Source organism: Leptopilina boulardi, unplaced genomic scaffold (assembly GCF_019393585.1).
Source record: "Leptopilina boulardi isolate dan_hultmark-lab unplaced genomic scaffold, ZJU_Lbou_2.1 LbouV2_300, whole genome shotgun sequence".
Lineage (NCBI taxonomy): Eukaryota > Metazoa > Arthropoda > Insecta > Hymenoptera > Figitidae > Leptopilina > Leptopilina boulardi.
Window position 1 is genome coordinate 1,807,332 of NW_026137864.1, and position 25,422 is coordinate 1,832,753.

Consider the following 25,422-nt stretch of genomic DNA (forward strand, 5'->3'; position numbering starts at 1 on the left):
AAAAAATATATAATAAAATTGTTTCGGTTCCAAGTTAAATAAATATTATGTAATATCTTTTTATTTTTCTTATCTATATCGAAAGTTTCAAATTTGATGAATGATAATACACTTCGAAATCGATTAAATAATAAAATCAAAGTTCACTATAATGCTGAAAAAAAGATAACAATTTTTTTTTCTAATTTTTCTTATTGCAATTTGTATTATATTATTGAAATATCAGTGGCCGAAAATACTTTTTTTTTTAAGTATGGATACAAAAACCTTATCTGGTTTTGGGGAAATAAAATCAGAATTAAAATTCGATGGGGTGAGTAATTTACAATATTATGGAAAAAAATTTGTAAATTAATTGATTAATTAATATTGTTTTTATTTGCAAGTTTTTGGATTGGTTTGTCGCTTATAACGATGTACATACATTGTGGCGAGCACAGCCTACATATTTAATTGTTTCTATATTATTTATCGTCGGTGGACTCATCACTTTTTATCACGGTAATAACGCACACAAAAATGTAATAATTTACATTCCTATATTTATGTAAAAAATTACACTCTTTCAAATAAAGAAGACATATTTGAATATTCAATTTAATAATTTTAAGTTTTCTTTTTTAAATTAATTATTTAAAATTTAGGGGAAATTATTAAAAAAAAAAATTTTGAATATTATGATTTTTAAAATTATTATAAATATACAATGATTAATGTTATATTTTATTAAATAATGAAAGAATTAAAAAAAAAAAAATTATAAAAATAGTAAAAGAACTAATTTTTATTTATCATTTTTTTTTTGTTTTTTTTTATCAATTTTTCTTTTCAGTCAATATAAGAATATTGTAATAATTAAAAATTGGATATGCAATTAGGAACAAACTTCAAAAAAATCAATCATCTTAAAATCTATAGAGTCACTTCAAATATTATTCACGCACGCAAAATTGACAATTTTTTTTCGTATATTTAATTCACACACTTAAAATTGAATTTATTTTCAGCACTAAAATCTGGAGGTCGTTTTATTCAATTATGGATTGGTGTAATTTGCCATGGATTAGTAGTGGAAATTGTATGCTACAATCTTCCAGATATTGACAATTTTTGGCATTCACCAACACCAATAATGTTTCTAGGACGTCGTTTGCCATTGCATATAATATTTCTTTGTAGGCACAGTATAATCGATGATTTTCTTATTATAATAATGACTTTTTTTTTTTTTGTCATAGACCTCAATTTTTAATTATTAATTTAATCATTACAATAATATATTTTTATATTCTATATTTTTCACATTCCAAAAAGTTTTATTCAAAAAAAAAGGGGGTTGAAAATTCTAAATAACAAAAATCAAAATCTAGACAGTGATTTAAATAAAATTTTCAGATGCTGTTTTTATATACACTGCAGCTATTACAATTGATAAATTAAAATTACCATTATGGAGTGAACCATTTGCAGTTGGATTAATGGTCAATTTATTAGACTATCCTTACGATGTGATGTCTGTTAAATTTGTACATTGGGTGTGGCATGACACGGATCCAAATATTTTCGATCGTCATTATCACGTTCCATGGAATTCTTATTATTTTCATGCCACATTCGCTGCAGGATTTATATTTTGGTTTTATTTTACAAGACGATTCATTATTAAGAGTAATGATCCCAAAAAATCTGGACCGTAATTAATTATTTATCAATTTTACAAAACAAAAAGTGTCATTTAAATATGTAAAGAAATTTAATTTTTATTTTAATTAAAAAATTTCTTTTCATCTTAATTATTCACTTTGGAACTAATAATAACAACTTTGGTTTAATATAAACTTTTTTTTTCCTCCTTATAGATTTTCCAAGGAATTACTTTGCACTTTGATAGCCTCATTTTTGGGAATGCCCACTGGTGTGTTAATGTTTATACCAAACTATCATATTTTACATGATATTTACAATTTACATTCAGAATTAACTTATCATTTACTTCTTGGTATTTATGTCGTTATAATATTCAGTGGTATTTTAAGTCTCAAAACTCTACCTCAACATTCACGAAATTGTCAAGATTATTTAATACTCGTCTACTTAGCAATTTACTATTCAGTATACTTTGGTAAGTTTGGAATGCTAATTGTCAATGTAATTCCTACTTGTAAAAACTAATGAACAATTTTCACAAATTCGGCAGTTTTTTTTTTACTTATTTTTAAGTTACTTTCATTGAGATTTTTTTTTTTAAACCGAGCTTTTAAACACAAACATTGAAAAATCTTGTACGAACTTTCAAATATGATTTTAATTTATTTCTAAAATACAGGAATGGCTCTTATTGGCAATCCAGAATCAGAAATTGCAATGGGATTACATGAACCAATTGGACCGTGTGATAAAAATGTGTCTATAAAAACTGCATTTGGACAAACACTTTATAAACGAAAATACCTGTGCGTTACAGATTATGATGAATCATATTTTGGATGGTCTTGTTTATCTGATGGAAAACCACCAATTGGAAAAATTGCCGATTATTATACAATTTGTGGTACACCATTTGAAAATAGAATGGAATATATTATTTTAATGTTGACAATAACAATTATTGCTGCCGGTATATTTTTAAATATATTTCTTCGGACAACTATCAAGAAAAATGCACTCAAAAAGAAAAATTAGAACTTACAATTGTGCAAAAATTTCATTCCCATTATAAAAAATTTTTTTGCAAAAATCTTGAGGAAAAAAAATATATATATTATTAATACTATTTACAATATTATGCATATTATAAAATTCAAAACGTGTTTTTTTGTAAGAAAAAATTCATTGTTTAAAAACATTTTGCGCTATTGTGTCCGTCGTTGATTTTATCACACATACACACAATTCAAGCCAGTGTGAAATATATTAGATTTTTAAGTATCACAGTCTCAAAAGAAATTTATGCATAATTTTCGATAAAATTCATTTTAAAACAATTAAAATATCACTCGTTTTGAAGAATAAAATGATTGGTTATTTTAAAAAAATTTGAAATATATATGTATTATTAATTTCAATAAAATTTAAATTTGAGTAAAATAATACGTGATTGCAAATGCAATTATTAAGAATATCAATGCAAAAATTAAATATTTTGTCCAATTTCTTGAACCAGATTTGGTTTTGTCATTTTGATGTGTTCGATCTTTTATCTTACGTTTTGGTTTAAATTTCTTTTCAAACATTTCTATTTCTTTTTTATTACGTAATTCCTCCTCTTTATTTTTTTTGGCTATTTCTAATTCACGTGTTTTTTCTAATTCATCTTTTATCTTTTGACAAATTTCATCACACTTGACAATGCCATTGCCATTGCGAATTTGAATACAAGAAAATTCTTTTTTCAGTCTTTTACATTTACACCAGACCTTGACTTTTTTGTTGCATAAGTCCTCCTTTAAACATAATCCAGAATGACAAATATCAATACAACGATGTCCACAGGAATACTGAAAAATAGAATTCAGAAAAATATTTTCAAAGAATATTAAAATTATTTATTAATTAAATTAAAAATCTAATTTAATTAATTAAATTTTTGATACTCACATTTTTTGGACACTGATTACCACATCTTAAAATTTCATCCTTCTGTTGTTTATTTGCTGAAGTAAGTTCAGTGCATCGTTTATATAGGAAATTAATACCACAATGACATCCAATTCGAACAAGTTGTTTACAAGGAGCACAAGGAGCCGGATGGCAAACTTTCAAACACGAATGATTACAACCTTCGGGTCTTGGAATAACGCAAGCTTTCTCACATACCATACATTTATCTTCATCATCATTATCATCATCATTATTAGCATTATCTTCATCATTATCGTTTAAATAAATTTTATGACACAATTTTTCACAATTATGATTTGTACAAGTCAACAATCTTCCACATTCTCTTAAACATGAGCTAGGAATTGCCTTATGACAAGGCCACGGTAATGTCTCATGTCCACCAAGACAAGTGACCATAACAGAAACTTCACATGGTGGACATGGAAGTGTTTTCATTTTCCAATGTTCCTTTCGATTATTATCCCAAGGTGCAATCGGTGGTAAATCAGCATTGATTTTTATTTTTATCCAAACTTTTGTATGACAAACAGAAGGACACGAGTGTCCACATTTTTTATGAACAAGAGCACAAATTTTCTTACACGGTGGACAAGCGCCACGATGACATTTATGCGATTCACGTTTTGAATGATGACAAACTGGCGGTATTTTACAAAGTTTATTACAATTTGGTGGCTTAATTCTTTTCATTGAGCCACAGGGTACGGTAATTTTACTACTTCCACAACGACATTGAATAACATCAATTCTAGTGCACGGATAACATGGACCACTATGACAGGGAGCAGCGCATTTATGTTTTTGACAATTTAATTGATTATCACAAATCTTCTCGCAATTGTTAAATGTATTTTTAATTAAACAATCGCAACATTTTTTATTACAATGATGCCTACCGCATAATCTCCATTGTGTGCATTTTTTATTACAATGAAAATCTTTTGTACAGGCAATTTCTTTTTGAAAATTACCACAACGACATGTTTTCATTACCACTTCTAAACATTGTCCACATTTTTCCGTGTGACATCTCATATTACAAAAATGTTGACCACAATCTAAAAGTTTGCCACAAGTATCGCCACAAGTTGGCACTTGTTGTTGTTTACATGAGACGGAATATTTTTTTTTACCACATGGGCATGTGCGATTTTTCTCCACTGGACATTCTCTACAATCGCCAATTTTATGGCAATGACCTTCGCAAAAATGAACATTACATGAAAAACTTTGACCGCATGGTTTATCACAAAACCAAATTGATTCATTGCATGGAAGTGATTTAATTTTGTCTTGACAATTACATGAGGCAAGTACAATTTCAGTACAAGGTGGACAATCATCTTTATGACATTCCATTTGACAAGTGTGAGGGCATGATTTATATTTTTTTGAACAAATACTTCCACAGCTCCATTCTTTCATGTTACATCGACGGGGGCGAGCTGGTTGTTTGCAGCAAAAACATTTGACAGTGACTGTCTTTGGACAAGGTGGACATGGTCCTGGATGACAGAGAAGAAGACATTTATGTCCACAATTTGGTTGAAGATATTTTCCACATGATTCACCGCATGAATGTGGAATTGACCATGGTTGATATGGGGGATCAATTGATTTTCCACAAAAGCAAATATATTTTGTTGGTATTTCATTTTCTTTATACTCAGTGCGACATTTTGGACTAAAAGAAAAATTTCAAAATTATTATTACATAACTGAAAGAGACGATGTCGAACAATATTTTAACAATTTTTATTTTCAATAGATCAAATTCAAGGAATTGTGTTATTTTTATGGCTGTTTCTATTTCGCCCGTCGCGGGCGAACTAATTAATTTCTGTTATTTCGCCCGTCGCGGGCGAAATAGATACGACTGTGTGAACTGGCTATTTCGCCCGTCGAAATGAATGTGTTTTAGAAGACGGGCAAAATAAGAAAAATAGATTATTTCGCCCGTTCAAGATAAAATCGAGTATCTGGAAGACGGGCGAGTATATTATTTCGTCCGTGAAATTATTTTAACTTTTATTTTGCAATTTATGTTAAATATCATATATTTGATAAACAAATTTGATGGTCTCATTTATTTTTTGTGTTTCGATAAAAAAAAGGGTTTTTATGATTTCTTTCTCAGCAGAATCATGGTTTTATATATCAATGTGAGATTATACTCGTATATTCTTTAAATATTGAAAACGACGGTGCGTTGTTTGAAAATCTATTTGGTATCGAAAGTAGTTCATATGACATTCTTTATTTTGATTGTCTTCAATTTTATTTACTCGTTGAATTTAGAGATGCAAATATACAAAAATTTCAGAAATAGTCGATTTTTGAATTCTTATTTAAATTACAAAATTAAAATCCACAATTTTTATTACCAAAGTTTAATAAACAAAATTAAAAAAAATTTTTTTTTCATTTTTCATGAAAAAAATTTTTTAAAATAATTTTTTCAATTTTTAAGAAAAAATTTTTTGCAATTTTTTCGTCAACAATTTTTAAAAGAAAAATTTATAAAACATATTAAAAAATATTATTAATTATTTGAAAAAATATTAATATTTTTAAATCGATGACGATCAATTTTAATTGTTTTCGACTTCAACATCGTAATTTTAATTAGTTAAATTTAATAATTATAATTTATAATTTTAATTATATTTATTTACCATTACTATAAAATATTAAATTTTTTTAATTATTTAATAAGAGTAATTACCTAATACCTCTATAAATATATTAATTTTTTTTCCAATACAATTTCTTAGATAAAATAATTATTATTCTTTAAAGTCACGTCTCAAAAACGTGTAAAATAAATATTTGAAAAATCTTCAAGTTAATAATTACAAACAAATTAAATGTTACAAATATTCTCAAAACTTTAATTAATAAAATTTTTTGAAAAAAATAGAAAATAATTAAGTATTAATTTTAAGAATTTAAAGAATTTTTAAGAACTTTTTTTTTCTTTAAATTTCTTCTATTTTATTAAACCAAATACTCCAAAAGATATAAATAAATAATATTAGACCTATGCTCAGACGTCTTTTTTCTGTCCATCTTATTTGTTATATTTAAAAAAAAAATTATTTTTTCTCATTATCTAAAAAACAGCTGTCTATACTTAACGGACGAAATAATATACTCGCCCGTCTTCCAGATACTCGATTTTATCTTGAACGGGCGAAATAATCTATTTTTCTTATTTTGCCCGTCTTCTAAAACACATTCATTTCGACGGGCGAAATAGCCAGTTCACACAGTCGTATCTATTTCGCCCGCGACGGGCGAAATAACAGAAATTAATTAGTTCGCCCGCGACGGGCGAAATAGCCACTTCGTATTTTTATTTTATTCATTTTTTTAAACCACTTTTAAAAAACAGGAATTTCTAAAATATTTAAAAAAAAATTAATTTTCTTCAACTTTTACTAATAAAATAGGTTCTGAATTTAAAATCTAAAGATTTACAAAAAATTGATACCCTTTTAAGATACAGAGCCTGAATTCTTAACAAAAAAAAAAAATTAAAATAAAAAATTCCTAAATATATCAAATGTGTGCTTATATAATTTAAACATTTTTATATTTAAAACGTTAAATCGTGGATTTTAGCCCATTAATTAATATTAAAATTCTTATTTGGAAAAATTACAAAAATTTAATTAATTTTTTTTTATTATTTATACGAATCACAATTACTTACCAAGCCCACTGAGGATTGATTCCTTTCTCTCTTTTATAAGTTAAACTATCACGAATCCAATGTTGAATGCATGGTAAATGCATAAAAGTAAAACATTCATAACAATTCCATATCTGAAATATAATTAATTTAATAAATAAATATATATATATATATATATATATATAAATATAAAATAACAGATATTATAATAAAACTAATTCAAAAGATTTAAAAACATTCTTGATAAGAATTAAACGAATTTAATATTTTCAAAAAAAAAAAATTTTTTACCGCATCTGTTTTTTTCACCGATGAGATACAAATTAAACAAATTGCTCCTCCTGACTGCAAAACTTCACTCAAATAAGACAAAGTTTTCTCTGTATCACCGCCTTCAACTTGATACGAGGATAAAACTTTACCCACAGCTTCATCTAAAACATTTCCGCCTTCTTCTTCTTCTTCACTCGAGGAATCTATAAACTCATTTGCTTCTAAATGCTTTTCAATTGCTGCCCGATTCTCCGCCTGAGCACGTTTAAATTTCTTCATTTCTCATAAAAATTTTGACTGCAACAATTATTATTAGTTATAAATCATTATATTATATATTATAAATATTTGTATGTATTTAAATGAATAATATTTAATACAATTATCAATTTTTATCAATTTTATTTAGTGCTGAAGGCACATTTAAAGCTGCGAAAGAAAATAATTATGTACCATAAATAAATATTTAATATAGTTATTATAATATATATAATAAAAATAAATAAAAACCATTTTTAAGACAAGAAATTCTATTTAAAAAACATGACTACATGTATGTTGATGTCATTAATGGTATTAAGTAAAAATAAAAAAAAAATCCATGAATGAAAATTAATCGTATAAACTTAAAATCAATATTTATTTATTTATTCTATAAATAATTCTTGCATTTCGGCTAAGAACGTGCTTCCAGCACACTTCATTCATACATTTCAATTTTATTAAAAAAAAAAAAAATTAAATAGAAATAATACAAAATATAAACATATAAAATTTTTAAATATAAATTTAAAGAACTTAAAATCAATAAAAATATTAGTTGAATATAACATAAAACAATACATGTATAATATATATAAAATCAATGGAGTTAAAACTGATTTTATTTTATTTATCTTCTTTCTATTTTCACATGATGTGCGATATTTAATATTTATAAAGATTATTTAATTTTTGATTTTTTAAATAAGATCAATAAAACATTGAAATGTTTTCAGGTCAATAATTAATTGAATTACATTATATTTATATATATTGCTACATTAATTTAAAAATATTGAACATAATTAAATAATTTTTAAAATATTAAATAATTGTTTAGCATATTTTTATGTTACATATATAGATATAATACAAATTAAAATATGATTTTGAAAAATTAGGTTATGTTTGCATAACAAAAATGATTACGTGGACTTTACCTGAGTCCCTAAGTGAATAATCGTTAAATTTCTTCTCTATTTTCTTTAGAAAATATACTATTTTAAATAGAATACAATTATTTACTGTTTTTTAATTTATGCACTTATTATTATTATTCTTAAAGATGCGAGTAAAAAATAAAAGTATCAATTGTTGACAACACGAAGTAATAATAAGGAGACTCAACTATAATGGTGTATATTATCGGAATCCGGCTAGGGTGACTGGACCATAAGTGACCTGTTCGCTAAATGGAATTGACTCTCGAACGAGAGCGCATGTGCAGTGTGATATCACTAGTGAAAATCCCCTAGATAAGATTCACATTGTCAAGGTGCTTAAGGTGCTTATATACCTCAAATTTCGATCAGATGAACATTATTTCTGGACCGTGAAAATGCGTGAAAAGTCATTTTCACGGCGGGTATTTTTGAATTGTTTTAAACAAAAAATGTTTTTTTAAGAAATATAATATTAAATAATTGTTTTAATATATAAGAACACTTTAAAATAGTGATAGAGAGATGATTTGATTAAAAAATTTAGCAAATTTTGCTTTAAAACGTTTTCTGCTACAAGAAAGTGTAAAATGACGATGTTTGTGAAATGGTTTGTACAGTGCTTCTTCCTTGTGAGTGTCTCTCAGAGCTTTGTTTATGTTATGTCGGTTCTTTTTAACTTGTAATAAATAATGAGTGCTGAAAATAAATCGGTAAGTTGAAATGTTTATCAAATAAATTTAAATTCAACTAATTGTTTCGAATAACTGAAAGAAACATGTACACATGTACACTGAACAAACCATTTCACAAACATCGTCATTTTACACTTTATTGTAGCAGAAACGTTTTAAAGCAAAATTTTCTATATTTTTTAATCAAATCATTTTTCTATCACTATTTTAAAGTGTTCTTACATATTAAAACTATTATTTAATATTATATTTCTTAAAAAAACATTTTTTATTTAAATCAATTCAAAAATACCCGCCGTGAAAATGAATTTTCACGCATTTTCACGGTCCAGAAATAATGTTCATCTGATCGAAATTTGAGGTATATAAGCACCTTAACAAACGATGTAACATACGTAGAAAACCTCGAGTTTGTTACATTTACCCATCCCTGCGTGAGGCACTTGCACTGTTGCACACAGTGTTGCAGTCGATAAAGCAGTCTTGTTAGTTGCTAACTTCACTTTGCAAAAATGTAAACAAACTTAACCTAAAAATTCGTATAATTAAATCATATAAGAGTTTTAAATGTTACTTATAATATGCTGTAATTAAATCTTAAAAAATCTTTAAGATTTAAATTTACAATAATTATTATAATTGTTAATCGATATAAATAGTAAAATGTAATTCAAACGAATTTGTTTTAACTATAAATAAATAAATAAACAATGTCGTTAGTGTAAAAAAAATTTTTAAAACTATATAAAAGAAGAAATAATTTAGAAGTGCTTACTATTTAATTAAGGTAAATATTTGCTATTCACTTATTTCAAATTAATACTCTTTTACAATTAATTTTACTTCGAATTATTTTATAAAATTAATTATTCTCACCTTACAGAAAATCATGTTACTAGTGGAATAATAAATTAAAATACAATAATGAAAAAAACGAGTTCATGGCAAAAAAATCTTTATGAAAATCGTGGTTTACCTGATAATTATACGGATCAATCGTTTCTTGAAGAATTACGTAAAAATATAAAACCAAATAATATCACAATATTTCAAGCAATATCACTTGGAGCAAGTGTATCAATTGAATTAAGCATCGTAGCATTATTTGTCATAATTTTTATATGGCTAAATAATGAATGGACAACACCAAAAATAATTTTTATCTCAAGTTCATTTTTTACTGTAGTCGGTTATTTTCTTCACACTCTTCAAATATCAAATTTAAGTGAACGACTATCTAAAGATATAAGAACTGCATTAATATTTTTTGCATTTGGCTATATTTTATCGCCAATTTTAAAAACATTAACCGAAGCAATTAGTACTGATACAATTTATGCAATGACAATTTTTATGTTCTCAATTCATTTAATATTTGGAAAATATGGTTCACCTCAAATTTCACTTTCTGATTCATTGTCAATAACATCATCAATTTTTGGCTCATTAATGCTTGCTTCGCGTTTAACAACTTATTTACATGCCTTTGCTTTACTCACTGTTGCCGTACAATGTTTTGTTTTACTTCCATTTTTATTGACAAAAACAAAAGATAATATTGCAATTTCTATTATTTTAATTTTAATAACACAGTATTTTTTCTTTCAAATTTCATTAACAATGTTTTATGTCTATGTGGGAGCGACTATTCTTATACATTTCATTTGTCCACTTTGGTACATTAGATGGCAAAAATATAAGGAAAATATTTATGGACCTTGGGATGAGGCTGCAATACCTTCCTGACTAAGAGCCAAAAATCTTAGTATAAAATAATTTTTTTAAATAAAATTATAAATTATAAAATAAAATGTAAATGTGCCAATAATAATAATTAAAAATTTTGTAAATATATAAAGTTAAAAGATTTCGTTTTGTTAGAGAAAAAGATAGTTGTTCTTCTTAAATTAAAAAAAAAACTACTTAATTTTTATATCTTAATTAATAATTTATTACTGAATTATATCAAAAAAGTTGGATTAATTTAGAAAATATTTATATCTACACTCTGAGAAAAATGTGTTATAGAATCAATAACATTTTTGATTAAAGGATGAAAATTATTTATTCAAATCAGCTGAGAGTTATTTTAGATAGACAATGAATAATGTTCTTTGATAGAAAAATACCTTTTCATTTTGATGAGAATGTAATAATAGCAAAAAAAAATGATAGAAAATAAAGAATTGATTGAAGAAACATTTAAAATATTTCCTTTTAAAGAATATGTGAAAAAAAAATAAAAGAAACACTTTTTTTTACAAATCTCAAGTGTCATTTAATTGTCCTAGTTTCAGTAAAAAAAAAAAAAGAAAATATAAGAGAAAAATCTTATCAAACTTCTTATGGAAATAAATATATATATTCAACAAGCATCAAATTCCTGATGTATGTAAAGAAAAATACTTTACTTTACAACAATAAATTGAAGAAGTCTTTTGATCCTCCTAATAAGTGATTCAATAAATGATCGATCCACCGTTGTATATTCACTGTGTGTAAATAACAGTTGAGTAACAAAATTATCATTAAAAACTGAAACAAGATTGTGTTTTAATTCGGATACGGATTCATTTGACATTCGCCAATCAACTGCGCCGTCTTCCATGTTAATTGAATGAACTGCAAATAGAAAAATAATAAATGAAACATTAATTATTGCAATAATTTATAATATTCAAAATATTAACTTTAATTAAAACTAAATTATATTTTATAATAATTGTAAATTAGTTTTTACCTTGTGATTTGTTTTGACGTAATGTAGATTGCATAACATAAAAATCAAGATTGCTCCATATAATGTATAAACTTTGTTCAACCAAAAGTGAACAATATTTAACATTTTGTCGTTTATCTTTTGCTTGTTGCGCTAATCTTTGCTCCACTACCATTCTTTGTTTATTTAATTCTAAATCTGTTTCCTCTTCCGTTAAATACTGAAAAATGTTTAACAATTTTATTTCACACATTTTACATGTTTTTTATTTTTATTTTATTCCATGGAATATAAATAAAATTGATTGTTTAGAAAAATTCTAATTTATTATTGGACATTTGAATATTAAAATATTTATTTTAAAAAAATACCTTTTTAATGTCCGTTGTACTCATTTCTTGGACCATAGCAGCTTTTTTGATAAGAGAATCAATTAATGGTAATTCAGTGTGAATAAGAGAAGTTGCTGCCATTAAGTGATCAACAACAATTCCCATTTGAGCACCACAAGTTGGATCTTGAAATTTCCTATCTTTTCGATTTTGTCGCATCTAAAAGGAAATAAGTCACCAATTAAATGTCAAATATCAAATTCCAGTTAATTTTGTCTTAATTTTTGAATTTAAAAATAAAAAAAAAAAAAAATGATCAATTTCTAAAAATTTTATTACCTGATTACGTATATAAAGCATCACATTTGCTGCTATTTGTATGGAAGCAAAATGTTGTTCTTCAGATGCTGTTTTTGCAAGATGCGATTGTAAAGGTGGTGATGTCAATTGGAATTTTTGAAGTAAACCAATCATTAATTTTTGTATTCGATAAAGATAGGCACCGAGTTCACGCATTCCAGAATCATTTGTTTCACTCATTGCCAAATCATAAACATCTGCAAGAATTTAATAAATTACATCAATTTTGCATTGTTTTTAAGAGTGTCCATCAAGTTTTTTTAAAAAAAATAATAATTATAACCCTCTCAAGGTTATTTTAAATTAAATAGAATTAAGTAGGTATAATTAACAAAAAAAAAAAGAAAGAAAGAAAACTCACCAATATTTGCAGATCTTGCAATAACTCCAGTAAGATAGGCAATTTCCTTCAAAAATAAAGTATGCGATTGTGGTAAACCATTTCTCAATGTCATTTCAACAATATCCCGATGACTCTGAAGAAATCCACAAACTTGCATTGAACATGATTGATTTTCAGTTCCCAACGTTGTGAGCAATGCATCACAAAGATATAAAGCGGGAAATAAAATTTGTTGATATCTTTGACCAACACTTGGTATAAATGAACAATCCCCACCATCAAAACCAACATGAACATCAGGATGTTGATCATAAACATTCATACTTGAGAGACAAGATAAAATTTTATTCTCCAATAAACTCTCGGCACCCAATCTTGTTGAAGCCATACGGCAAAATGCTGCCATTTTTGCCTCATAAAGATATAATGGTCTCAATGTTTGTGGATCTGGTTGAAGAATAGATCTCAATAAATTATCTGATTCCAATAAACTGTCAATCATATGTTTCAAATAACCACGACTAGATAAATAAATAACCCAATCATTATCGCAATCGAGTTCAAGAATTTTATCTAAACATGAGAGTGCAAGCATTTTACAAACATCATGTCCACCTGAACAATTATGACAAAGAATATCCATTAATTTATCACCAAAACTATTAATCACTTGAATAGTTGCATAACGATGAGAACGCTCTTGCATTGGTAATGCTCGATATAAAGAATTATCCAATTGACTAACATACATTGAATCCATAACATTAGCAACTTCCGATTTTTCCAATCCAACAACACACAAAAAATTCAAAAATGCTCCATACAAATGTGTTCTCACTTTTTGTGATGAGGCTTCTGAATTTAAAATCCATTGGAGTATATGATTTAAAATAATTTTCATTGTCGTTGTACTTGACGGTGATGAAAATAAACTCTCACCCTCCGATTGAAGGACAAAACTATTTTTCAAATTAACCAAAAGTATCAAAACAGTTCCCGAGACGAGTGTTTTAATTTCATTTAACGCCTCGCACGATGTCATTTTTTGCAAGAGATCATGAGTTAAATTTAAAAGAAGATTTTGCCTTTGAGCAGCGGGTAATTGTTGATTTGTGGCAATTGAAAAGAGAATTTCCGTTGTTTGACACCAGCCTTCGACAAATTTAACTGTTGAAAATGAAAGTGTTTTTGTTTGATTTCGCTTTAATGCATAGGCAAGAATTGCTTCAAGTTCTTGTTGCATTAATTTACGTTGAGATGCTGTTGCACTACTTTGAGTAACTGCAAGTTCTTCCGTTATAACGGCATGTAATTTTTTCACATCAATAAGTTGTGGTCCACCTGTTAATGCAACGGAAACACTACAACGTCCAAGTACCATTTCCACTTGATTGGGATCGAAAAATTCCCATGATCTTGACGGTTCGAGTTTCAATTGAAAATCAATATAATGAAGAAGATCCATTAAAAGTTTTTGTGATGGTGCAATTTGACTTCGATCTTGACCAGGACTTCCGATTAATTTTTGAATTAGAGAATTTTGCAATGATCCACCGCCAACTCTTAATTCAATTGCTGATATTTTTAATAGCCATGACATACAAGCTAATTCAGTTCCTCTATTTGGTCCCTGTAATAAAAATTTCTCTAAATTGATAAAATTATTCATTAAATTTAAAAATATTAAAAACATTTTACTTTCAAAATTTTCTACTATAATTTTCATTTTTGGTTTTAACTTTTTTTTTAAATGATAGAATTTTTATAATATAATTAATGTTCACATTTAAATAAATTTTTTCACATACCTGAAATGGTAATTTTGAAAGATGTCGTTGCACAAAATCTTGATTAGTCGCCGTTCTAAGGAATCTCAATATTGGCATTGATGTTTTTGTATTAGCTGACAATGTATGAAGAAACCAATATGAAGCCTCAGTTATTCGATCTCGTCCTCTTTCCAAAGACAATTCAAGAATTCCCAATATCGAATGTAGACAAGTTCTTGGAAAGCCAAGAATTCCCGGTTGTTGAATAATTGTTTTTCTAATATCCTTACTTATATCAAAACCCAAAAGAAAATGAGCAAGATTTGGAGCAGGTCGTGTAATGCTTTGCATCATTAACATTAAAATTCTCTCCTTACATTGTCCCATATGTTGTTTCTCTTTATTTAATTCGTCCTCAAATTCAACATTGTCGTCCGTCTCTAAACATTCAACAAATCCATGTCTAATGTTTGTCGCCAAGACAGATGTACACGTAAACGTTGACAATAATTCAGAATCAGCACCGGGTTCACTTGATACCGCTTGTATAACGCCAACGGCAACATACGCATGTCTTCTAAGCCAAGAATTATAAGAGATATATTTTGCAACATTTATCATATGATCGGGTTTTCCCGTTCGAGGATTTACTCCCAAAAGAAGACGAGATAAACCAGTTGACAATTTATTTGTCGAAGTGCTCAAGGATGACGAGTCAATTGTCATATATTGATGTTGCAATCGAAGACCCTGTTCCAATATTTCTAAACAGTGAAGAGTACTTTCTTCCAAATCTTTTTGTCCTAAAAAAATTTATCCAAATTAAAATTTTATTAAAAAAAAAAAAATAAAATAAAATTTCCATTAAAAAAAAAATTTTTTTTTTTTTACCTGGAAATGAATCGTATGTGTCAAGATGATGACATCCCTCGTCAAGAATATAAAGTACAACATGTAAAAATTCTGAATTTGAATGCAATTGTTTTAAAAGATGATATCCAGGATTTGGATTAACAAGCGTTGATTCACCACCTTGTAATTCAACTTTACAACCAACAAAATCCTCCACTGATGGTTCATATTGTTTGATTAATTTATAAAAAATTTTCAAACAAACTTTAACAACTTGCCATTTTTCCACTGGATTTTTATAAGAGCGTGTATTAAATCTCAAGAAGACGGTATTAATGATAAATAATAAATAGGGATCAAAACCAGGATTTCTCTGTCCAACTCCCAATAGTCGTGGAATTGGAAAATCTGTAAGAACATCCATAAGTTCAAGCATTGCACGTGTAAGTGGATATTCTTCATTTCTTGATTCAATTTCTTCGAGTTCTGTTTGAACACCTCTTGGTTGATAACTACTTGTCGATGGAATTGTAGAAAGAATTTGAGCAGCTTCCAAACTTTGCCAAACTGTAGTTGAACTTTCTGGTGATCTAGCAAGAGCCGCCAATGTACGAACTAATACTCCTTTTAAAGGAATTGGCATAGCACAACCAACAAGACCAACCAATGATGGTAATACTTTCCATCCTGGATGATCGCATAATGCAACTCTTGACATTTCATCATTTTTCGCCACCACTTGAACAACTAATAAAACTGCTTCCAGACCCTTTACCTCGTGAGGTGTAATTCCTTTAGGATGAATTCTTTGACGATAAATTGTATCTTGCGTTGGTGGTAATTCTTGACGAAGATTGTAATAATAACGACTCAATGATGTGAAGAAATGATCCCACGAAATTGTAGACGATCCAGTTGTTCCTACAAAAAAAAAAAAAAATTATTTTTACAAATATTTAGTTTGCAAATTACTAAAAAAAATATTGAAATAAATTACCATTTGGCTTGAGAAAATTGAATACTTGTCGTGCAGCTTGAGGCGATGAAGCCAAAGAGGCAAGCATCTTTAAATAAGGCACAAATAATCCCGCTGGCAATATTTCACCGGCTAAACGAACAAATTTAAATAAAGCCGCTTGTCTTGATGGAAGACGACTACTGTGATGTGCATTTGTAACATGAGTTGAATCCGATGGTTGACACCAAAAATCAATAGCTAAATTTAAATTCAATGGATCTTGTTTATATAATTCTGCGACCATTAACATTAAATATTCAAAATGATCATCTAAATTTAATGGTGGTTCAATGCCTTCTTGTTGATAGGCTTGAATTAATCGCATTGATTCATCGGCTCTACTTCTTAATTCTTTTACTTTCAATGGCATTAATAGAATAAAATCAGAAATTAATGTATGAAAATAGCGTACAAAAAATTCCTCCATATAAAATTGTTCATTTTGAAAAAGTACCTCGACAACAAAATGAAATGCTTTATTTGAAACAGCGGCTTCAACTAAAATTTCATCTTCCTTTGTGATAATTTGTGTTGGACATAAATTTGGTGCTGATTTTATTGTTGTCACTGCAATTGCCAATACAAATTGAAGTAAACCACGAAGTCCTGCACTTTCCCAAGCAATATTTCCAGTTGTTAATTTTTGTACGAGTTCTTCAAGCATTCCACGCTCGGAAATTATGGGCATGGATTTCACGATTTCTGTTAAAAGATTATTATTTTTTTTTTGTTATGTTTTAAAAGAATTAGATTTACAATACTAATTTTAAAAAAAAAAAATTAATTCTATTAAAAATAATAGAAATTTCGATAAAAATAATTAAATACCTTCTCCGTCTTCTCGACTGTGAAGTGGACTGAGATTCATGGAATTTAAAACAGCCATAATTATTGATAATGTGAAATTGTCTGGTTTTCCTTCTCCAACTTCAATTTCGGGTTGACGATTTTGTAGAAAAGATATTAGACTGAATGTAATTGTACTTGGAAGTGAAGATTGCGCCGACCACATATAAAGAATATCGGCTAAATCTTGTCGAGTGTCATTAAAAAGTTTCATTATCATATAATGATGTTTTGCTCCACCAAGTGCACGATTTTGTTGCAATAAATCTTGTTCCTTTAATAAATTTTAATAATTATTCAATATTTATAATACATAAAAAGTTTTTAACATTTAAAAAATATTTACAAAAAATCAGTAAAGGGTAAGTCCACGTCAGAAATATCAGAATCTGCAAGTGGTTCTTCGATTTTAATGATACTTGGTAAAATTATAGCTTTATGGGCATATCTTTGAAACCTTTAACTTTTCAATAAGAAAAAAATTTTTTTTTTTTTTGAGCACAGTATTGAAACTCTGTTTACATAAACTTCAAGAACTAAGCTTTCCAATTATACAAGTGGACAGATAAAACAAGTTGTCTTCAAAAAGTTATAAATATTTAAAATTGAGAATTATTTTTAACCTGTAACAAAAAAATATTCAACAGGTGTTTGCTTTTTAGGATAAAAAACAGTTGAAGGGAATTTTCTAAGGGGTTATAATTTTAAAAAGCAATAAAATTCGTTTAATATTTTCAATATTTATATGAATTTAATAAAATACTGAAATAATGCACTGGGTATAAAAACATGTGTCAAAAATTAACTAGATATATAAATTTTTTATTTGAATATTTACATTACATTTTAAAATAGATTTTTATTATAGTGAATTGTTTTAAAAATGTAAAATTGTAATTTTTAAAATTTACCATACGATTTTCATAGACTTTTTTCTATTTAAATTTAATATTCGTAAACTTTCCAATTTCTTTTCTCTTTTTTCCTTTTCTATTTTTCTTTTCTCTCGCATCTTATCTTTTTTCAGAATGAATTTTTTTGGATCCATTTTTATGTCTCGAAATAAACATTAAAACTTAACCTTCAGGTTTTAATAATTAATGACAGTTTCTATAAAAAAAATTATAATCGGCAACTTCGTACATAACAATTTCTTTCTAAAAAATTTCGGTCGATTACGGTCGACCGTAATTGATGAATATTTTTACATTATCTTTGCAATAAAGTATTTTTTTCTCGAAGCACATTCACGGGATGTTAAATGGCACATGTGAAAATATATACAAGTACTTTTCGAATACTTTTATATGATTTTCATCAAGTATCACTCGTATTACGGTTGTTTTCAAATTTTGTCCACGCGTGTTTTCGTTTATTTAACTTATAATAGTTTTTTGAAGACATGAAGCACATCAATTTATTATGTCTCAAAATAATTATAGTAACTTGATCTTTGATTTCCCATAAGTTATTTTAACGTGCCGCTTGTCTTATAAAAGAAAAATCATAAATACGATGATTACGGTCGAAAAGGTTAAAAGTGAGGGACAACTTTTAAAAGCTTATAAATTTTTTCACAATGAATAAAATATTAATTTCCCTGCGAAAATGTGTTCACCGATTAATTAACATTGAAAAAACATATTTCAGAATTGGTAATTTTTATTAAATATAAAACTATATCGTTTAAAGCATCAGAAAGTATGGTTAAAGACAAGTAGACTTTGTTAAAAATCGCGTATTAAAATTGAAATAATTATTTATGTATTTAATAAATTAAAGTGAAATCTTTTGGAAATGATTGATTGTATCAAGCATTAATATTTCCAACAAAAACCAACGAAAAATTTATTAAAATTACCAAAATATATGCGAGGGACATTAAAGTTAAAGGTTCTAACGAAGCTGAAGTACGCAACGTTTATATAAACGATTTTTAAAGAAATAATTTTTTAAAATGAAAAATTCTATAATTTTTTGCCTAAAAAATATTTTTTTATAATTTGTTGATTAATGAAAACTACAAGAAATATTTTTTAGGCGAAAAATTATACAATTTTTCATTTTAAAAAATTATTTCTTTAAAAATCGTTTATATAAACGTTGCGTACTTCAGCTTCGTAAGGTTCTAGAGATATGCCCTTATTTAAGAGCAATGTGTGAGTAAAAGAAATTTTTAAAATATCTAAAATTGTAGGAGTTATATCACTTTTAATTTTGATACTGCATTTTTTTCTTTCCTTTATATCTCGGTTAATTTTCAACCGATTTTGATGAATCAAAAACGATTTTTTTCAGAAAATTACGCATTTTCAGAAAATTTTAAAATAAAAATAAAATTTTGTTATTTAAATAGAAAAAAGTAAAAAACAAAATTTCTTTTAGATTTTTTTTCAATTTCGACCTCTTTTTTTTAAATTTTAATTTTTTAATAATATTCCTTTTTATTTTATCTTTAATTTAAAAAAAAATTCATCCTGGAGACTTTTTTAGATCTCGTGATATCGTCCTTTAAGTATTATAAGTCTTCATCAATTTGAAAACCGCAGGACTTGCTTCTATTATTACTTTCATTTGTTTGTTGAAATTTTTTATGGTTATGAATAACTATTTGTTTTAGAATCCTCTAAAAGAAAGCGCTAAAAACTTCAGCTACAATTTCAGGTTGCATTGTTAAGGTTTCATTACAATTTATTTTAAATTATAAATATTACAAAAAATAAAAACTTTGCTTCAAATCTTTTAATAAAATATTGATTTGCTTGAATTTTCACTTGTTTTAGTCAAGTAATTTAAAAATAAAAACATTATTACGCGAAAGTTTCTAGTTTTGTAACAATAATATTATAAAACAAATGAAAGTAGAAACACAAATCTGGATCCTAGTTTTCTTGAGATGTGGATATTTAAAGAACGATATCACGAGATCTAAAAAAGTCTCCAGGATGAATTTTTTTTTTAAATTAAAGATAAAATAAAAAGGAATATTATTGAAAAATTAAAAAAAAGAGGTCGAAATTGAAAAAAAAATCTAAAAGAAATTTTGTATTTTACTTTTTTCTATTTAAATAACAAAATTTTATTTTTATTTTAAAATTTTCTGAAAATACGTAATTTTCTGAAAAAAATCGTTTTTGATTCATGAAAATCGGTTGAAAATTGACCGAGATATAAAGGAAAGAAAAAAATGCAGTATCAAAATTAAAAGTGATATAACTCCTACAATTTTAGATATTTTAAAAATTTCTTTTACTTACACATTGCTCTTATATAAAGCTATAATTTTACCAAGTATCATTAAAATCGAAGAACCACTTGGAGATTCTGATATTTCTGATGTGGACTTACCCTATAGATAGTTATAATTTTTATTTCCTTAATTTTATTTTTTATATTTTTATCATAAATTAAAGAATTAATTTATCGCAATTTTAATCTCGAAATGATAAAGTCGATTTAAAATTGATAATAATAAAAATAAAAATGCAAATACTCACTTTCATAGGATCCATTTCTTCGATGAGAGCAACAATTCTATCTAATAATCCATCTTCTTGAAGTCTATTTGTATATTCAGTGATTTGTTTTGTTAACAAAAGAGGAATATCAAGCATCCAACTATGTCCAGCTCTTGCCTGAACTAAAGTTCTTAATGCTGAAGTTAATGCTTTTCTTCCATCATAATATAAAAGTACAGCAGTCAATCCTCTCGTTAAACCCGGATGAAAGGGCATTTGCAATTGTGCAGTGTACAAAAGATCTAATGCAATATATTCATTTAATTTATACATATCCGATATAATCAAAGTTTCATCTATCAAATCCTTAGATAATAATTGATGTCCCAATGCAGGAGACGTAATTCCATCAACGTCTCCTTTTAAAATTTCTTCACGGCATTTTGGACTTTTTGGCTAAAAATAATTTTCATTGTTAATTTTAATTTATTTACATTTTTTTAAAATTATTTTAATATTTCCTCATTTATACATTATAAACAAAAAATTTATATAATTACTCACCAAATTTTTTAATAGAGTTAAAAAATTCTGTCTATGATTTCTTAATGCTTCGGAAAATTCGTGAAATTGTGGATCGTGAGTACTTGAAAATGATGTCACATAATGTTCGACAAGACTTTGTAATTCCTTGTAAGGAGTCCATGTGTCCTGAATGTTTATTCGTTCTGTAATAATTAAAGTGAAAAAAAAAAAAATAATTGTTGCACAAAACGTATATATACAATATACAATGTTGATAAATTTCTTTCTCTAAATTTTTTTTTTTTATATTTATTTAATGATAATTGTATTATACATAAAACGACAAATAATAATTATATCACAAATTTCCAATTATTTATAAACATATAAAATAATAAAAAATATTAATTGTTATAATTGACACATGGAGTTGTTTTAAACATCAAGAGGTTAGGAAATGTAAATCTTACTTAAATATGTTTTATATGGAGAAATTTAGAAAATTCTTACCTTCTGTCATTTTCTAATGATCTTTAAATCTCAGAATAGAACAGTAACGATTGTTAAACACTTCTTTTTATGAAAAGAATTGCATAAATAGCCGGTTTACGTTTTTTCAAGGTTAGTTTAAAGGCGGGAGCGAGACGAGCGTCCTCATCATCATATCGAAAGTAATCGAAATTAATAAACGACTTCGACTTCGATATTGTAAAATTCAGATAACTTCAGACATTACAAAAAAAGTTTTTTTTTTTTTACTTTATTATTTTCATCTATTTTCCGACATTTTAATTTTTTTACACTAAATTTTGTGTTATTAAATTCTAAAAGAAGGCTTCTTTAAAGTACAAATACAATTTTTTTTTTTTTTTTTGTTCATCTTTGCGAAAGAAAAGTGTAACAATTTTAAGATCAATTCTTGTAAATTCATATGTTATTCTCTGTTGTCAAATATTCTCAACAATTCAAAGTAGAAAAAAAAGAATAAAATAATTTTTAACTTAATTTAATTTGCTATGGAAAAGAAAAATGTGTTGAAGAAATAAAATAATAACTAATTGCACGGAGAACTATATAAGTAAGGTTATGTTTACTTTATTATTTGCTTATTACTTTTTGTATAATTATTATATTTAATATTTGCGTTATATAGTGTTTATAATATTCAATATTTGTAGAAATTCGTTTATTTGAATAAAATAAGTTGGTGAAATTTCAGATAAATGCTTAAACTGATATATAACAAATTGAAAACAATGAAATTCAAAACTGGAATCTTGAAAAACATTGATGTTGAACATTTTGAAAAAGCTGAATTTAATTCTGAATTGAATGACAGTATTTGATTATTAGAATATTTAAAAATCTCATTCTAACTTCATGGAGGACTCAGTAATGCTCGAAAAGGCACTTTTGTCTATTGAGAGTCACGATATGGATTTCTCGGTCGAAATGGTAAATTGTTATTTTAGTTTAAATTTAAGAAATGTAAAATTATATTTCAAATTGTTAAAAAACTGATTAAAAATATATTTTTTTTTTTTGAAATATATAAATTGTTTCCGGAAATGTTTTCAAATAATATTGTAAATAACAAAAATGTCATTGATTTTGTATAAAAACTATTTTTTTAAATCAATTTAAAAATACTTATAAAGTTCTGTTTCTTTTTTTTTAAATTGTCTCCTAAAAATGTGATAATAAAAAAAAAAGAAAATTAAAACATCAAAAGAAAAAGGTTATTAAAATATAAAATTGAAAATTAGGAAAAACTGGACTTGGAAAGTGAGAGTACTCATGAAAATTGGGAATCTGAATTAACAAATACAAATCTCTGTGACAAAGATGATGTCAATCTTCAAAGATGTTTTATCAATATTGATTTGGATTCAATAAATCAAGAAGAAGATGATGATGATGATGATGATGATGAAGAAGAAATTATCGAGAAATCTCCATTTTTATCAATAAATAATTATCATCATCAGGCAAAATTTTACAAAATTCAATGTTTCATTTGTCAAAAATGGTTTTTAAATAATGACACAATGGTGACACATTTAAAAATTCATTGCAGTGGCAATAATTGTCAAGTATGTGATGAAAATTTTCCCAATAGCGAAACACTCTCTACACATATGTTAATTCATATTGGCATGAATCTCTTTGAATGTAATAATTGTTATAAAACATTTCCCGATAAAATAAATTTACAAAATCATTTAAAATCACATTCACTTGACGATGAATCATTAAATAATAAAAAAAAAGAAGAAAAAGAAAGAGAATTTAATATCGTGAGAAAAAAAATTTCCAAATCAATTAAAAATAATGACAATAATTTTTTCTGTGATATTTGTCAAAAATTATTTAATTCAAAAAATAATTTCAATCAACATAATCATGAAGAAAATATAAAATGTAATTTATGTAATGCATTATTTAACGATAAAGATAAATTAAATTTACATATAAATAATCATAATCATAGAATGAAACAATTTAAATGTACATTGTGTAAAAAATGTTTTACACAAAGAGCCGCATTAAATAATCATATGTTATCGCATAGTCATGATAAACCTCATGCATGTCAAATTTGTTCAAAGCAATATAAAAGAAAATCAGAATTAATGAGACATTCATTGGTTCATACTGGTGAACGACCATATGAATGTAAAGAATGTCTAATGACATTTCGCGAGAAGGCAAAATTAAATTCACATATGTTGGTACATACAGGTGAAAAACCACATACATGTCATATTTGTCATAAGGCATGTGCAAGAAAATCAGATTTAACTAGTCATATGCTTTCGCATACAGGCGGACAATATGATTGTAATATTTGTGAGAAAATATTTACGCGTAAATCAGATTTAAATCGTCATGCATTAATACATACAGGTGAAAAACCATTTGCCTGTGAACATTGTGATATGGCTTTTAGAGAAAAAACAAGACTGAATTCACATATTTTAATGCATACTGGTGATAGACGGCATGTTTGTCATATTTGTCAAAAGTCATTTAAAGAAAAGGCAATGTTAAAGAAACATTTATTGACACATATGGGTAATCAATTTTATGAATGTTATGTTTGTCAAAAAACATTTACACAAAAAACAACATTAAATAGTCATATTTTAATACATGATGATGTTTCATCATATGAATGTAGCCATTGTCAAAAGATATTTCATGATAGAAGTGAATTGAAAAAGCATTTATTGACACATGCGGGTAATAAATTTAATGATTGTCCAATTTGTTTGAAAAAATTTACACACAGATCGGCATTGAATAATCATATTTCAAATTCGCATAATACTTAAAAAAAAAAAACCTACATTGGGTGTTTGATTATAATTACTTGAAATTTTACACTGTTAGAATGTAAAATTTCTAAATTATTATGTTACAATTTTTTTTTTTTTATTATTTTCCATAATTTTTTTTTATTAAAAACAATAAGAACAATAAATAATAGTATTTTATTTTTTCATTTTTTGTAAGTATTATTTTGAATTTGTTTGCTTTTTTGTTTCCTAATTTTTTTTTATATACTTAATTCAGTTTTTGTTACTTAGAAATTTATATTTCGACAAAATATATATATATATATATTTTTTTGTTTTAATTTTTTAAATTATGTATCCAAATTAAAATACTTTGGACATAATTATAAAAAATATAAATCTTTGAAATT

General features: G+C 26.1%; 5 protein-coding genes across 5 annotated transcripts; 3 read left to right on the plus strand and 2 right to left on the minus strand.

Annotated features, from left to right (window-relative positions):
• Window positions 1-148: 148 nt before the first annotated feature.
• On the plus strand, window positions 149-3,076 carry LOC127282549 (uncharacterized). Its single transcript, XM_051306852.1, has 6 exons — window positions 149-313; window positions 387-501; window positions 1,008-1,175; window positions 1,396-1,693; window positions 1,860-2,122; window positions 2,327-3,076. Exons 1-6 carry the CDS (start codon window positions 254-256, stop codon window positions 2,680-2,682), a joined length of 1,260 nt encoding a protein of 419 aa, XP_051162809.1. The 5' UTR covers window positions 149-253; the 3' UTR covers window positions 2,683-3,076.
• On the minus strand, window positions 2,740-9,006 carry LOC127282541 (NF-X1-type zinc finger protein NFXL1). The gene is made up of 5 exons (XM_051306842.1): window positions 8,797-9,006; window positions 7,613-7,891; window positions 7,340-7,452; window positions 3,598-5,308; window positions 2,740-3,497 (listed from the first exon to the last, which is right to left on the minus strand). Exons 2-5 carry the CDS (start codon window positions 7,871-7,873, stop codon window positions 3,072-3,074), a joined length of 2,511 nt encoding a protein of 836 aa, XP_051162799.1. The 5' UTR covers window positions 7,874-7,891; window positions 8,797-9,006; the 3' UTR covers window positions 2,740-3,071.
• Window positions 9,007-10,125: 1,119 nt separating this feature from the next.
• LOC127282556 (phosphatidylinositol N-acetylglucosaminyltransferase subunit C) lies at window positions 10,126-11,328 on the plus strand. Its single transcript, XM_051306864.1, has 2 exons — window positions 10,126-10,278; window positions 10,375-11,328. The coding sequence occupies exon 2, from the start codon at window positions 10,416-10,418 to the stop codon at window positions 11,235-11,237; it is 822 nt and encodes a 273-aa protein (XP_051162821.1). The 5' UTR covers window positions 10,126-10,278; window positions 10,375-10,415; the 3' UTR covers window positions 11,238-11,328.
• Window positions 11,329-11,831: 503 nt separating this feature from the next.
• Window positions 11,832-22,382, minus strand: LOC127282536 (nuclear pore complex protein Nup205). The gene is made up of 12 exons (XM_051306832.1): window positions 22,224-22,382; window positions 21,753-21,916; window positions 21,228-21,644; window positions 17,713-18,004; window positions 16,864-17,586; window positions 15,906-16,787; window positions 15,054-15,817; window positions 13,264-14,875; window positions 12,882-13,099; window positions 12,582-12,761; window positions 12,232-12,430; window positions 11,832-12,113 (listed from the first exon to the last, which is right to left on the minus strand). The coding sequence occupies exons 1-12, from the start codon at window positions 22,231-22,233 to the stop codon at window positions 11,899-11,901; spliced, it is 5,676 nt and encodes a 1,891-aa protein (XP_051162789.1). The 5' UTR covers window positions 22,234-22,382; the 3' UTR covers window positions 11,832-11,898.
• Window positions 22,383-22,600: 218 nt separating this feature from the next.
• On the plus strand, window positions 22,601-25,133 carry LOC127282544 (zinc finger protein OZF-like). Its single transcript, XM_051306846.1, has 3 exons — window positions 22,601-22,791; window positions 22,933-23,168; window positions 23,480-25,133. The coding sequence occupies exons 2-3, from the start codon at window positions 23,094-23,096 to the stop codon at window positions 25,046-25,048; spliced, it is 1,644 nt and encodes a 547-aa protein (XP_051162803.1). The 5' UTR covers window positions 22,601-22,791; window positions 22,933-23,093; the 3' UTR covers window positions 25,049-25,133.
• The last annotated feature ends 289 nt before the right edge of the window (window positions 25,134-25,422 follow it).